The sequence below is a fragment of the Embiotoca jacksoni genome, unplaced genomic scaffold (genome assembly GCF_022577435.1).
Source record: "Embiotoca jacksoni isolate LCO1_2020_lvr unplaced genomic scaffold, fEmbJac1.0.p SCAF_8, whole genome shotgun sequence".
In the NCBI taxonomy this organism is placed as follows: Eukaryota; Metazoa; Chordata; class Actinopteri; family Embiotocidae; genus Embiotoca; species Embiotoca jacksoni.
In genome coordinates, this window is record NW_027185436.1 from 2,677,501 (window position 1) to 2,692,503 (window position 15,003).

Genomic DNA, 15,003 nt, shown 5'->3' on the forward strand with positions numbered 1-15,003 from the left:
AAAGTAGTCCGTAGCTTTTTGTTCCAGATGAAGGTACATTTAACAAATAGAGGATACATGTCTGAATATAACAAATAAAACATTATAATGGCATTGATCATTAAGCGAGTATAATAGAAAACGTTAATAAATTGCAGCGTTGCCGTCAAAATAATGCTACTTTTGTCAGTGGAGATCTCATTACAGATGTTTTATTGCAGCTTCACATCAAATACCACTGTCCTTACTTACTTACTGCCTTGTCTTTAATGTGTTCAATTATTGTATCTTTAAAAGAATACAAATATATAAAACGTTTATTTTTTATTTTTATTTTAACCTGAAAAAATATTCAGGGCAGGTCAAGTAGTTATTTCACTCATCAATAAACTCCTGTTTCCGGCTTTCATCTGACACGTCCCGATAACCGAAGACACTGTAGGCTGCAAATCACTCATTGCTGCTACTTGTTAAGATTATTAAGATTATTGCTAATAATTAATAGCGATTCCGATGAGCATTTTAATATATATAAATCAGAGCTTCTCTAATCTGGATTTTAGCAGTTGGACAGTCAGAGGACATTTTAGTACGAACATCTAAGTAAATGTGAAAGTTTCCTCCCATCCTCAGTGGAAACGATGCTCACTGTATGACAAAGGACAGAGCACCTGAAGACGCAGAATGAAACATGGGCAGAACATGCAAACATTTAAGAAGTAAATACCTACCGGTTCATTGCATGACAGAAGGGAAAGGGACAGCAGCTACCTGTGTCGATACGTGCATATTCTCCAGGTTATTACAGGACAGGCATGCATAGTCAAATAAATGTAGACAATTGAATGCATGGGTAGTTTATGCATGTAAAGACTAATGAGGAACTCCATTATAGAGGAGAAGAAGGGGAAATCCCCTGCTGAGTATGCAAGAACATCACACACCACTATAATGTAGGCTGAGTGAATTAGACAATTGGAATTGCTGATAACCTCCTCCCCCTTTCATCTGCAACGACAATTAGCCCGAATGGACTTCAATATTTTAGCGTTACATTATTTTTGTTTCCTTCTTTCTACAACCATCTAACAGAGCCGGCCACAGAGGGAACAGCTACTGTGCACGAACTGACAGGCAATCATAGGAATCAAATTAATCTGGAAAATAAAAGTCAAATGGGAATACTGCTGTTGCATGCTGTTGCTGTAATTCCATTTGGATCTCGACATGAAATTCCCATTCATTTATAAGTGGGATGACGCCGGGATAAGGGCTTAGGCTGAGCCGCTGCGTAGCCGTCCCATAGGCCAAACACCTCCGAGGTTAACACCACCGGTTTAATGTGGGCATGGCAGCCAACCCTCAGAGTAGCCACAGATAAACCATGCAGCACTAACCTGCAGGCTGCACCAATTTACATTGTTGAGTGCGGTGATCATTTTTTCATTTGTTTAGATTCTATTCAGACATCCGCTTCCTGCTGCTGTGGTGGATGTTACACTCGATGGATGCATCGTGATGTTTTGTATTTATCATCCGATTCATCTGGTTCACCTCCCTTGAAGCTGTCCAGTGAAAACGCAAACCTTTTTAATTTAATTTACAGTCTGTTAGCTGCTGAATCATTCTGCTGTAATAATACTGCTCGTGATGATTTTATTCCTTCTGGCTCTTTATGATGTTTATGTGATGATCTTAATTTTAATGTCTAGTTAGCCTGCTTAATCCATCATCAAGATCAAAACGCACAGCAGTGGATTTACTTCTTGAAGCAGTATGTTGCCTCTTCATAGTGTGTTACTCCAACATGGCTTTAGTTCATAATTTATTGATTCCAAGTTCTTTTTATAGATCTGTATGGCTAGAGGACAAAAAAAAAAGAAAAAGCATGAAGTCCTGTGATATCTGGCGGAAGCTGTCTTTGCTTAACTTGCAAATACTTGCAATTCACCGAACTACAACTTTCTGACTCCTGTTAGTTTACACCACGAGACGGTGTAACATCTCCACACCTGCGACTCTGTAGTTCTCGTTTCAGCTGTAGCATTTTCAGGCTAGTTTGTAGCTGGATGTAATTTGTTGCATCTTCAAACATGAATGAGGATAGTGACAGTGAGTTACTTGCGAAAGTTAGATTTTTGGTCGTGATGAAACGGCGAAAAATAAAACAAGAGGGTGGAGACATCGGCCCGTGGGTGCTTCAATGAAATACCAACGGGGCTTATTCGAGTTTATGCCCCGAACTTACAGGAGATATCCCCTCTTTTGTCAGTTTTTCTCATCTTTTTCTGTTGTTTAGTGTCTTACGTCCTAAAACTGCCCACTGGTGATTTGACATGGCGGGCGACACCATCAGCTGGACGGACCAGTTCACACTGCTGCAACGTTTCTCTGCATCATTCTAAAGCAGTTTCATCTTGTTGTGAATCGCTTGTCTAAAGTTGGTTTTAGGGTCTTTTGTCTGATTTCATTTGAGAATAACAAGTTACTTTTTTCAGCCATGATGAAACCGTGAAAGCAAGACGCCTCACACTGCTGCACATTTTCCCTGCAGCGCTCTTAAACAGTTTGATCTCGTAGTGAATCTTTGCTCTCGCCTTTTCGTTTCAAGACTATAATAGACTGATCTCATCCATTTTCTCCTTCAGGCACGGAACTCCTACTCCAATGAGGTGGTGGCCATCAAGAAGATGTCCTACAATGGCAAGCAGACTACCGAAGTAAGAAGGACTATCACACACAGGAGCACGTGCACATGACTCATGCCATGTGAATGCAGTTTGCTGGTTTTGCCTCTGAACCACATCACAAAACAAAAGCTCAAGGTCCAGTGGGCTTTCGGTTTGGCCACGATCAGATGACATTTAGTTCTCTGACGTGGGAGTGGGAGCCATAGCTCGAAATGCAAAAGCAACATTACATCATTCTCACCGCTATTTGACACAAAGCTTGATGCTTGAATTTGTGAGATGCTCCATGTGGCGGTTAGTTAACTCTAAAGGAACAAAAATATGATATGATATGAATCATGAAAAATGATCACTAACCATCAGATGCAAAGCTTGAAACAAGCAAACGGCTAAAAATGTTTAGGAACCAGCGTATTTCAGGAGGCTTTATGTCATCACAGCTTACACTTCAGCTGAACTCCAGCCCTCATCTCAAACTTTATCCTTTTTATAAACCACTGACTGATGCTTTTTGTGGGAGGACTCCCACATGACATTGCCAGACTGTTGTCAACTAGCTGAGGCACAGAGCTAGCTTTTAATGTGTTTATTATTCATGTTGCTGCAGTGCCATCATAAGCTGTCAGTATACAATAGTAAGAGATGTATGAAAGCTGTGATCGCTCACTACAGCGAGGATTATTGCAATTAAAGTCGCAACAATGCCTGTTCGTGATATCGTGACTGTACCTGCAGTGTGTAACCATGTGTGTGTCTGAATGTGTTTCGGCAGAAGTGGCAGGACATCATTAAGGAAGTCAAGTTTTTGGGACAGCTGCGACACCCAAACACGATTGAGTACAAAGGCTGCTACTTGAAAGACAACACTGCCTGGGTTAGTGGATCCTTGTTCTTCTTCCCCTCTTTGTTTCAGTCTTTTTCTCTCCTCCTCTGATTGGTTTCCTCTTTGTCTTTATTTCTTTTCATGTCCCACTGGTTGTGTTTTCCCGCTGCCTTTTACTGTTTCTCTGTATACTGCGTGTTGTAATTAATACCACCATCTTCAGACTGTGATGAGTTTGGGGCAGAGAACAGCTTCACACGTTTTTAGAAACCTGACCTGAAGCTTTGTGTTTAGGATATTTTCTGCTGGAGTGATTATTCTTCAGCTGTGAGTGTTTTCTGTTTCAGCTGGTGATGGAGTACTGCCTGGGCTCCGCATCAGATCTACTAGAGGGTAAGTATAATTATTCATGTTAAATGTGTGCAGGTAGTCGAACAATTAAGTAGAGTTGTTTCTTTATTGTCAGAATCAGAGTGTTCGGGCCTTTACACTCCCGGGTCGTGAAGAATAAACAATATAAAAATGCAAAAGACTTAATTCCAAATATTTAGCATCGAAACTATTCACAGCAGCAGCGACGCCAATTTGAAATAGTTGTTCAAAAAAAATGTGAAAAGCTTAACGTCAGGTCGTTCTTCAGAAAAATGATCAATTTAACATCATCCAGTGATGATCTTCCTCCTCCTCCTCCTCCTCACTCGACAAAAGAAGAGATTTTGGTACATTAGCATACGCGTTGTGCCACTGCTGCATGCTAACTACCAACTCTACTACATCCAAGTGAACTATATCAACTACTTAATATCTTGACCGCTTGTTTGCGTGGCGATGCTGCTCCTTGAGATCATTGTCTTTGTCATTTTTCTTTCCTTTTTCATACGACACCGAGCTGCTACAGACACAAACAATCAACGCTGTCATTCGGAGCGGCGTGTGACGGCGAAGGTCGATTTGTCGTCACCTAATATGCATTTTTGTGTGAAAGGACAAAAACAAACAGTTCAATAAAGATATATTGATGTGTGAATTAACAGCATGAAAAGAGTGAGGTTTAAAGATCTTTAATCTTGACATTTTTCCAGGACGTTGCTAAGAAGAAGAATTCTCAGTACCTCTTGTGAAACCAGAGTTCATTCCACTCGGCTTATTGTACCAATGAAACTAACAAGATATAACATGTCACAGAGAGAGAGATGCTGGTCGGTGGATCGTTTTATCTTTGGGGAATAGTTTAGCTGTTTCTCCTTGTTTACAGCCTTCATGCTACGCTCAGCCAACAGCTGTAAAAGTTGTAACTCTTACCAAAAAAGCGTATTCCATGTAGTTGTTAAAAGTTCAGACTGTTCTTTGAAGATGGCTAGAAATCCGACCGGTGTGAGGTAGCGCTGATGTCAGGTGATCAGGGAGGTCCTCCTCTACTCAGGTGATTTTGCAGTGCTTGTATTCTCTGCTCAGTTGAAGAAACTCTTCAGTTTCAATTGAACTTCACTTCTCTTGAGTTTTTGGTTCACATTGCTTCAATCTTTGTGAACTAAGACTCATAAAACGAACCCGTGGAAAAGTAGCTTTTAACTTTTGGCTGAGTTGTCTGCACTGAAAGCTGCTGTTCAGCCAACTGAGCCTGTCTGCAGCGCAGCAGCTGACTGTCAACTTCTGTCCTGGCGATTTGAATGTCTACCACACATGAGGAAGTACTTGCTGTCAAATCTTTTTAAAACCCATAACTCATGTTCTTTGGTTATTTCCGGTGGTTATTTGTTTGATTTTGTCAAGTGAAACTCATGAAATGTTTGCTGTGACTGTGTGCTTTGATTCGATCTCTACAGTTGTGTTAGTACTGGAACAAGATGATACCCTGTAAATGTGGAATAACTGTGTTAGCCATGGCTTTGTGATCTGACTCCTCCATTTACAACCACTACATAGATGGAAATCAATAACTGTGTTACTTAGATTTCATGTCTAGCTTTACTACTTTTTGTAAGGACCAAAGACTATTTTTGATTTTTCAAAGCTTGAACCTTCTGAACTGTTCTTCCTGGAACGATCCCTGACCTGAAACTGCTGTGTTATTTTAAGCACCTATGTGTACTCACGGCTGACGTAGAGGACACAGTCATGACAGTTGGCCCTGATGATTTCTCAGCCGTAGTTCTGCTGTGACCTTTTAGCCTCGCCACATAGTCTGAGTGTTGTTGCAGCAGTCTGCTGGGAGCCAGCTTAGGAGCCCATGACTGTTTACATGTTACCCATATGGTACATGGCAGGGGAGGACTTTGTCTTTCCTACATATTGGTCCAATCTTTATGCCTCCATGTGGCCTGAGGCTTTATTTTTTTGGTTTGTCGGTTTCATTCTTGTGACGGCGATATGCCACGACCAGGATGACCGGAATCTTTATAGAAATATCTCGGGAACACCTCGAGGGAATTTCTTCAAATTTGACTCCAATGTTCACGGAGTCCAGGATGAACAGATAAGATTTGGTGGTCAAAGGTCCCTGTGACCTCACTATAAATGGTAATTGTAACAAGTCTTGACTTTTTATATCCAAATCTCAACGGTCAATTTCACTGTGGCATCATCATGTTCTGCAAAATCCTTTCTGTTCATTATTCAGCTCCATAACGGAGGAACAGAAGGGGGAGATTGTGACTACATTTCACATTTGGCCGGACACTGAATTGGTGACACTAATCTTGGGTGTCCATCTTGAAACTGTGCTGATTGTACAGATCTTCTGTGCTGATGGGTTGAAGATGTGTGTGAAGCCTCCATCTCTTAGGATTTATAGCTCATTCACATCCACATGTGAAGCATTGTCTCATGTCATGGCTTCAACTTTGTGTTCAATCAGAATCAACTTTATTGGCCAAGGATGTGAACACATACAATTCATTTGACTCTGTTTTTACTTTCTCACAGTAAAATAACAGACTAGTGCAGCAGACATACAACAACAACAACAACAACAACAACCAAGCTTAACAAAGTTAACTCAAATAAAAGTTATTTATTTATTGCAGTATGATAAATTACTTCCTTTTATTCAATTATTTCTAAATCTCCACTCTCCACATCTAATAAATGAGTTTGGACAAACATGGATATAAACTGCAACTTGACTGGTTGGCGTAGGCATAAAAGTGCAAGGCGGTAATTCTTATTTAATTACTAAAACTGTGATGTTTTAGTTGGCAGGGCCTTACAGAGTATTTATTCATTATGTAGGCCTTTGTATAGAATTGTTTTCTGTTCATTGTTATATCATTCAGGTCTTTAGAGGGCTCCTACTCATTTCCACTGTCCTCATTTCTCCCAAAGTTCACAAGAAACCGCTCCAAGAGATGGAAATTGCTGCCATTACCCACGGTGCCTTGTTAGGACTGGCTTACCTACATTCCCACAATATGATTCACAGGTGAGCAGTTAGTTTCCAGGTTTCAACCATTTCGCGACAGGAAAATGCACTAAAATGAGCAAAAATGTGATAATAATAGTCACAACACTAATGTTGGTGCTTTATTGCGGTGTTTACTGATTAAGCTGTAAAAGCTCACCTCTGTACTTATGTTTGAATCATTCTTGAACATCACTTTTAGGAAGTAACAGCCCTCCTGCCTCACTGGCATCCACAGTAGTATCTTTTATGGCAGAAAAGATATGATTGACATCCAACAAGAGCATCAAACGAGTCCTTTTTACTGTTTCATCACTGTGTCATCACAGCTTTCACAGCAGAAAGCCATTAAAATGAACACAACGCCACACCACCAATGTGTCGAATGTGTCAAACCTGGAGGAAAAGAAAACCCTTATCTTCATTTGCAGACATGCATTACATTTATAGGAGACTAATCGGTGTCATATTTACCATTTTAGCTCTGCTGCATTATTTTACATCACATTTCGTTGATCTGTTACATATGCATAATGCAAAACCGATCCCTGGAACTGATGTTTTTTTCCTCTTGGCTGCTGCGTCTTCATCCTCTCTTCATGTGCTCCTCTCTCTATCCAGAGATGTGAAAGCTGGTAACATTCTGCTGACTGAGCTCGGTCAAGTCAAACTGGCCGACTTTGGCTCCGCCTCCATTGCCTCACCTGCCAACTCCTTTGTGGGGACACCTTACTGGTCAGTACACACCACAGAAGAAAACACAGGATGTAACGTTCTGAGAAGACCAACATGAACTGGAATGCATTTGTTGTTGATTTCAGTATTTCAATGTCTGTTGTCTTTTGCATGGAAATTATACAGTTTAGCTTGATTTACCCACTTTTGTGTTTGTTTTTGCTGTTTATTTACGTTGTGTGCATCTTGCTTGTAGTGATTTTTGAGTTTTGATGCTTGTAAGTAACAGGAATCTTTGATAACACATAGTTGCGTAGTACTCTGGAGCCCTTTTCAGACATAAATGTTCTGCACTTGACTAGCGTTTGATCACCTTAGCGGTCTCAAAGTGCTTTACAGTTTACCTTCCATTCACCCACACACACCAGTGCACACCATTCAAGGGGCTCGCCTGCCATCGGGAGCAACTTGACGCCCAGTGTCTTGCCCAGGGACACTTCAGCATGTGGACAGGGGGACCTGGGAATCAAACTGTGAACACTACGGCTGCCCATATTCTCTTAATTTGTGAACCACATGTAAACTGGCCAAAACATTTATGCCTGAATAAGCAAATGAGTCACAAACTGACCCTGAAATTTCTGACGATGAGATCCATGAGAAAGTGTTCACTGTGAGAGAAGTGTGCAACATGATACTCATCGATGCAGCCTGAGAGGACACCGTTCCTCCTTCATATTATCATTACAGCAACCCCTCTTTGCATACCTCTGTAACCTTCTGCCTAAATGACAAAAAGCAGCACGTAAACAGTCTGATGAGGCAAAAATGTTCCATATTCAGTGTCTGTAGAGGATTTAGATTTCTGTGTCATGACAGCCGACCTGTCTTGTATTGATTCAGACAGAAGCCGCTGCGAAGTACTCCGCTTTCTCTCTCAGAGAAATCATCAGCTCTACCTCACCCTCCCAAATATTCTCTCACACACTCTTAGCTGCTTTGAGGGTAAATGAAATCCTCACATAAACAGCTGGACTGGTAGTCACACACACACACAAGTTGTCACATACCATGTTTATAGAAACACATACATTTCAAAAACGGAGCTGCTATCACAGCATACCAGAGTCTTTAAAAGCTCTGAGAAGCTTAGCAGATTATAACATTTTCATGGATTTTTCTCCCATACTTAGTAAAGTCTGTCTCTCTGTGTGTGTGTGTGTGTGTGTGTGTGTGTGTGTGTGTGTGTGTGTGTGTGTGTGTGTGTGTGTGTGTGTGTGTGTGTGTGTGTGCGTGTGTGTGCGTGTGTGTGCGTGTGCATGTGCATCTCTGTGTCCTCAGGATGGCCCCAGAAGTGATCCTAGCCATGGATGAGGGTCAGTACGAGGGGAAAGTGGACATCTGGTCCCTGGGGATCACCTGTATTGAACTAGGTGAGCATACGCCCTCCCACTGGTCAAACAATGCGTTCATTTGGCCGCACAATCACAAATTCAGCAGATTGAGTCGGTTAAAAATGACTCAGACACTATATATACATCTAAGATTGGTATTATATTATATATGACATTTTTGTAATCACCTTCTCCCTGAGGCTTCAAAAAACAAATTCAAGGAAACATGGGAAAAGTGGAAAGTATATCTTTCCCCAAAACGCCCTTCTTTTGTTTAAAAAACATTTCCATATGTATGTGTAAAAGCACAAGTATGCATATATAAGAATATATGTATATAGTTTTACACATCAATATTGGTACAGTATTATATATATATATATATATGTGTATATATATTATTTGTCTTTGTAAAATGGATTTGTGATGGGATTCTAAATAAAGAATAAAAAAATAAAAAAAGATTCTGAAAAAAGAAAAAGGACACAGACAAGACTTCTGCCTCCTTCAAGAAGCTGATCGGTTGCTTTAAAACCTGAGGAACCGAAACATCCCATCACATTTATTTATCTCTGACTCTCCCATCTTTTCTTATTTTAGCGGAGCGTAAACCCCCCTTGTTCAACATGAACGCCATGAGTGCCTTATATCACATCGCCCAAAACGACTCTCCCACACTGCAGTCCAATGAGTGGTGAGTTGAACACCCAATGTTTGCACCAAAATATTACCATTCACTTTTTTGTTGTGTTCTAGTTTCTTATATTGATCATTTTGATTAAAAAAAAATGCTGCCCAATATATTTGATGATATTGTAATGGTACGTCAGATGAACCTAAAAAAAAATCATCCACGAACAAAATCCAGTGTAACAGCTGATACAATCCGCCCAGTCGACTGTGAATATTAAAGCCCAATCCGGTCTGGGTTTAGCCGGGGTAAAACATCCCCGTGTTAATCTGCATGACCTGTGATCCCTGCGACAGGCTTTGTGCAAGGTCACACTCTCTTATGTAATTACATGGGAAACCTCGGCCAAAGAAACACCCTGGAACTCCTCACACCATTTCTGCTGCTCTGCAAGGCTTAATTTAATGCATCTCAACACCAAAACAAAGCCGTGTGATTATTCCAGCAGTTAAAACTCACTTTTTGCTTTACTTACAATACTAACTAACATTTCCCTGCATACACAGATGAGGTGTTCTAAATGCAGTGGAGGAAAACATCTTGGTTTATGCATTATTTTATGCAGCACCATTGCTCAGGATTGTGAATGCTAATAGATTCTCTGGAGACTGTCCTTCCAGACATCAAAAGTAATTTAATTTAGGCCAGCAGGTTTCAAACAGCTCTTTGCCGTCTTTTTGCAGCACCATCCCAAACCACATTGTTAGGAAGAAGCAGTTTTCCAGTCCAAAAATCATCATTATAGACGTAGTACTTCATCATCACATACATGCTACCTCATTATATAGATATGACATCATTATTACACACATATTTCCTCAATATCCATTTTTATCTCATTATAAATAAAAGAATATGACTTCATCATGATATACATATGACCTCATTATTATATACATAATCAGTTTCCCTTAATACACATATTACCTCCTCATTAATAAACATATTACATCATTATTATGTACATATTATTTAATCATTATATACGTATTACCTCATCATTACTTACCTATATGGTCAGTATTAGCGGGCACAAACTTAAGGGTTAAAGTGAAGGGAACCGAGGAATTTAGTTTGAGTTCATAAACTTGAGTGTAAAACAGGATAGATATTCAGCAGTTTTTATGAACAGAGAAGAAGGCGATCTAAATTGGCAAAAAAGACACTTTGAGGGATTTCGTGAAGCAACAGATATTCCACTGCTCCTCTGAGTTTCTACAACCTCAGCATGTGAGGTGTTTATTGGATTCCCTCCCTGTAATTTACCTTCATGTACTTGTGTCATGTGATCACTGCCACGGCATGAGGAGTGATGGATGTGACGCCCTGGGCATGCAGAGTCGTGCAGATGTTAGTTCCTCGAAGAGTGTTGCAAGAATCCGTCTCCTCCGCTGAGGAGCAGCAGTTTGTAGCGTTGCTGTTTTTACCTGCCTCAGAGCAGCTTAAAGGCATCTGTGGCCTCCCGAGTCTTCCGGCCAAGTTCGCAACTATAAAGCAATGTTCATTTTTTACGCCTTAAAGAAGTGTTGCGAGCAGGTCATCAAGAAACACGAGGCGAGAGGGGTCTTTTAAGATCACGGCCTGTGACCGTGCACGCCCGTTGTAAAATTAACATTGATTTCTAGCATCGTGCTGAGGCGAGTGATTGTGTGGGACAGCGCAGGGTTGTGGTATTTTTGGAGGAGCTCCAGCGGCCCGAGGCGTTAGCAACATCCCGCCAGATGAGACGAGTAGAGACATGCGCTCCACAGCGTTCAGCACACAGAGACATGGCAACGCTCTCCACACATTGCCGTCGTGTACGAGTACACTCGTGGACCTGTGATCACCCCGGACAGAGGAGAGGTAGCGGTGAGGTGCAGTGAGCTGGCAGATAGGTGCTGAGCTTTTTGCACTTAATCACCCTTCAGTGACCCTGAATTCATATTCATTTTATTAAAACAGCATCCCAGGCGACTTCATCTTAACGAGCCATAGCAGCAACCCAAACACGTGCTGTTACGTTTACCATACACTATCCTGAGCATATTTTTAGATCAGCTCCAGTGGCCTATATTTTCATTGCTCCACATATTTACATAATCCATATATGGTTCATATTTGGGGCTGCACTAAGAGATTACATAGGATTGTTCTGGTTTAAGTTACTGATGTGACAAGCAGCACAACAGAAGAGAATTCTCCTCCTCACACATTAAGCATTAATTGACAATAAGTACAATAAATAATGAAGGAAACCTATTCTTAGATTGTGACAGCGAGTCTTGCTTAAGGATTTTTTTTTTTTTATTATTTAAATATGTTTGAGCGAGAAGGGGGATAATTGACCTGCATCCCACTGTCCTCTTTACCCAGGTCTGACCCCTTCCGGAGCTTTGTTGACTACTGCCTACTGAAAATTCCTCAGGACAGACCCTCGTCAGGGGAGCTGCTACGAGTGAGTGGGCTTCCTCTGTAATCCTTCCAGCTGTGACCTCACTTCCTGTCTCAGTATGTCCCTGAGCCACAGGGATGAGTCACTCTCCTCCACCCACGGCTCCCTAATACGCAAGCACACACACAGTGTCTTCTTCAAGCACAGAATCAGACTCCCTGCTGAGAATCGCTTGTTCTTTTATGTATTTTATTTTTTATTTTTTTGTCATAGCTCTACATCCTCTGCTGCAGCTTGTAGTCACGGTTTCTAAGAGCTCCACGGAGCTCCTGTATGTTTGCTGCTGACATATTTCTCTGATTAGGGTCCAGCTGATACAGATTTTAAAATTCTCTCAATTATATAGGCAGTTTTTCAGTCTTTTTTTTTTTTTTATTTGTTTTTACATGCCAGAACATTTTTAGAAATGGAGGCATTCAAGAGTTATTTTTGACAAATTGGAAAATTCAAATTCTTTGTGTTTTGGGGGCATTTTATGCTTTTATTGATAGTTGAATGACAGTTGAGATGACAGGACATGAGGAGACAGAGACAATTTTAAAGAAAGAAAGTCATGTCCTGAATCGGAGACATTGTATTTCATGGTTGGTGCCAACCCACGAGGCTTTCAGGGTGCGCTATTTTTTTTCCTTTTTACACAAGTTTTGAGGTTAAGAAAGAAAGAATGAAGAAAGGAAGGAACGACAGAGGGAAAGTAAAAAAGAAAGTATTTTTAACCGGTTTAAATGTCATAAAAGTAGAAGCACTGCAAGTGAACTATAGAAAAAAAAAGTCAAGTCCTGAGAAGTAGAGCTTAAATAAACTTAAAGTAGAACATTTTAGTTCAAGTTCAAGTCTAGAATAACCTTTCAAGCTAAATGCCAAAATAATGTTGATATATGCTCCTAATGTCAAACAAAGGCAAAATGATGCTATAAATCTAAATTTGATGAACTGCAGCTGCAAGTAAATCTTCATCATGACAGACGGTCTTTTAGCCATCCTGCTGGTTGACACCCCGTACTGACATATAACCCAGAAACACAATGAACATCCATGGTGATAATCCACGTGTGTTCATTCAGTTTCCCTGTGATTGAGGAGTACATCTTTTTGTTCGTGTGACCATCAGGTAATCCTCTTGTCACATGTGGAGTTTTATGTCCGTGGTGGTCATTATCAACAGGACTTTTCACACTTGCTTCACTTCAGGGAGGAGGAGGGGAGCTGTTAAATAAGGGGCTCTGGACTGTTGTCTGGATGGGATCGAGGTCTTGACTGGAAGTCAGTCTTCCCAACACCCCTGACCCAAATCCTGGCTGAAAAAAAACCATTAAAGCGGGATAAGTACCAAACAGACTTTGGATCAGTATCGAAGGGCCTGCTTTATGTTGAGGGGCTTGGGGGGGTGGGGGTGTTAGTTTATGATTAATACCCCACTTTCTCATCTCAGACACACACACACACGCGCGCACACACACAAATTCACTTTTCCTTTCAGCGCGCTCACACACACACACACACACACACACACACCCAGACACACACACCCAGACACACACCCCTCCAAGCTCTTTAAAGGGAAAATCAGGTCACTAATCTGTGGGCCTTCAGCTATCAGTGTTCTGGCTTCAGGTTAAAAGCTCTCTCGCCTTGTCATTCAGAATACTATTAAATCTATAAATAATGAAATAATAACCACTCAGTGACCTTCTCCCATAAGTACCCATCGTTTAAGAAAAAATACTCTGTTGAACGGTTAAAAACAGCTCTGAGTGTTGTTTGGCTCCGGGTCTATTTTTTAATCCTATAAATTAACTAGCTAACAACAACGATCTCCCACAGACCAGCAGGATGTGTTCAAATGGATTTTTTTTTTTTTTTGTCTAACAGCCCAAAATCTGAACATAATTCAATATTTACCCATATGAACCAGAGTAGTAGCAAATTCTCCCATTTTAGCAGCTGGAACCAGTGAATGTTTGATATTTTTCCTTGACAAATGACCTGTAATCATTCATTTGTTATCAATGTTTATTGGAGATACATTTTCAGTCCATTTATCAGTCTATTTTAAAGCTATCTGCAGGGTTAATATGTAGCTAGCAGCTGGTTAGCTTTGCGTTGCTAGCCTGCATTATTCCAAAGTTTAAATATATTTAAAGCGTGTGCAAAACATATTTTTCACTTTGAAACTACAAAAAAGATGCAATATAAGATGGTGATTAGTACGTTTTAGAGGGACTGACAGGCCGATTTTGACAGGTGAGATGTCTCTCCTGGTTTCCTGTCTTTATGTTAAGCTAAACTAATCAGCATTCTTGCAGAAAGATGTAAGAGTGGTAGAAATATTCTCATCTAACTCTTAGCAAAAAAGCAAAAACTAAAATGTTCCTACAATGTAGTAGTGTTCCTTTAATACTTCAGGCATGTTATGCTCGTTCTCTGGAGACCGTAACTGCTAAAATAGGAACTAAAGCGAGAAAAGTTAATAACAGTATGTTGATAAAATGCATTTAACATCACAAATTGATGACACCTAACAGAGTAAACCTCCTCCGGTGGATCAGTGCTTCTGGTAGAAGAGGCTACACACTGGGCAGAGACAGGAGGTGCTGTAGAGACGCTGTCACCTCTTCGTAACACTGACCTCATAATGAGAAGGCATCCTGGAGAAACGCTCTCGCTGGTTGAGTGCTCGGAGGCGGCCAACCACCCACGTTCTGGTGTAAGTCCGTCAGAAAACGGGACAAATCATCTCATGTCTATTTTCAGAGTGTGATGTCATTCCCCAGTGTCCTGACTAACCCATTACACCAGCATCTGTCACATGGAGAGGAAGGTGTTCAGAGTGAGAGTGGGGGCTAAAAATAGACCTAAAAATACATTTCTCTCATTTTTTTTCATACGGTATATATATATATTTTAGTCGTGTGCC

The 15,003-nt window shown here is 40.7% G+C and overlaps 1 protein-coding gene across 3 annotated transcripts in view; it reads left to right on the forward strand.

The window, feature by feature from the left end:
- taok3a (TAO kinase 3a) overlaps positions 1-15,003 on the forward strand; it is a 73,801-nt gene that overhangs the window by 38,101 nt on the left and 20,697 nt on the right. For all 3 annotated transcript variants that reach the window (XM_069138388.1, XM_069138389.1, XM_069138387.1), the window contains exons 4-11: positions 2,628-2,699; positions 3,442-3,543; positions 3,840-3,885; positions 6,817-6,913; positions 7,514-7,627; positions 8,909-9,000; positions 9,562-9,655; positions 12,008-12,089. In XM_069138388.1, coding sequence (XP_068994489.1) covers positions 2,628-2,699; positions 3,442-3,543; positions 3,840-3,885; positions 6,817-6,913; positions 7,514-7,627; positions 8,909-9,000; positions 9,562-9,655; positions 12,008-12,089 — 699 coding nt within the window. The remainder of the gene's footprint in view (positions 1-2,627; positions 2,700-3,441; positions 3,544-3,839; positions 3,886-6,816; positions 6,914-7,513; positions 7,628-8,908; positions 9,001-9,561; positions 9,656-12,007; positions 12,090-15,003) is intronic.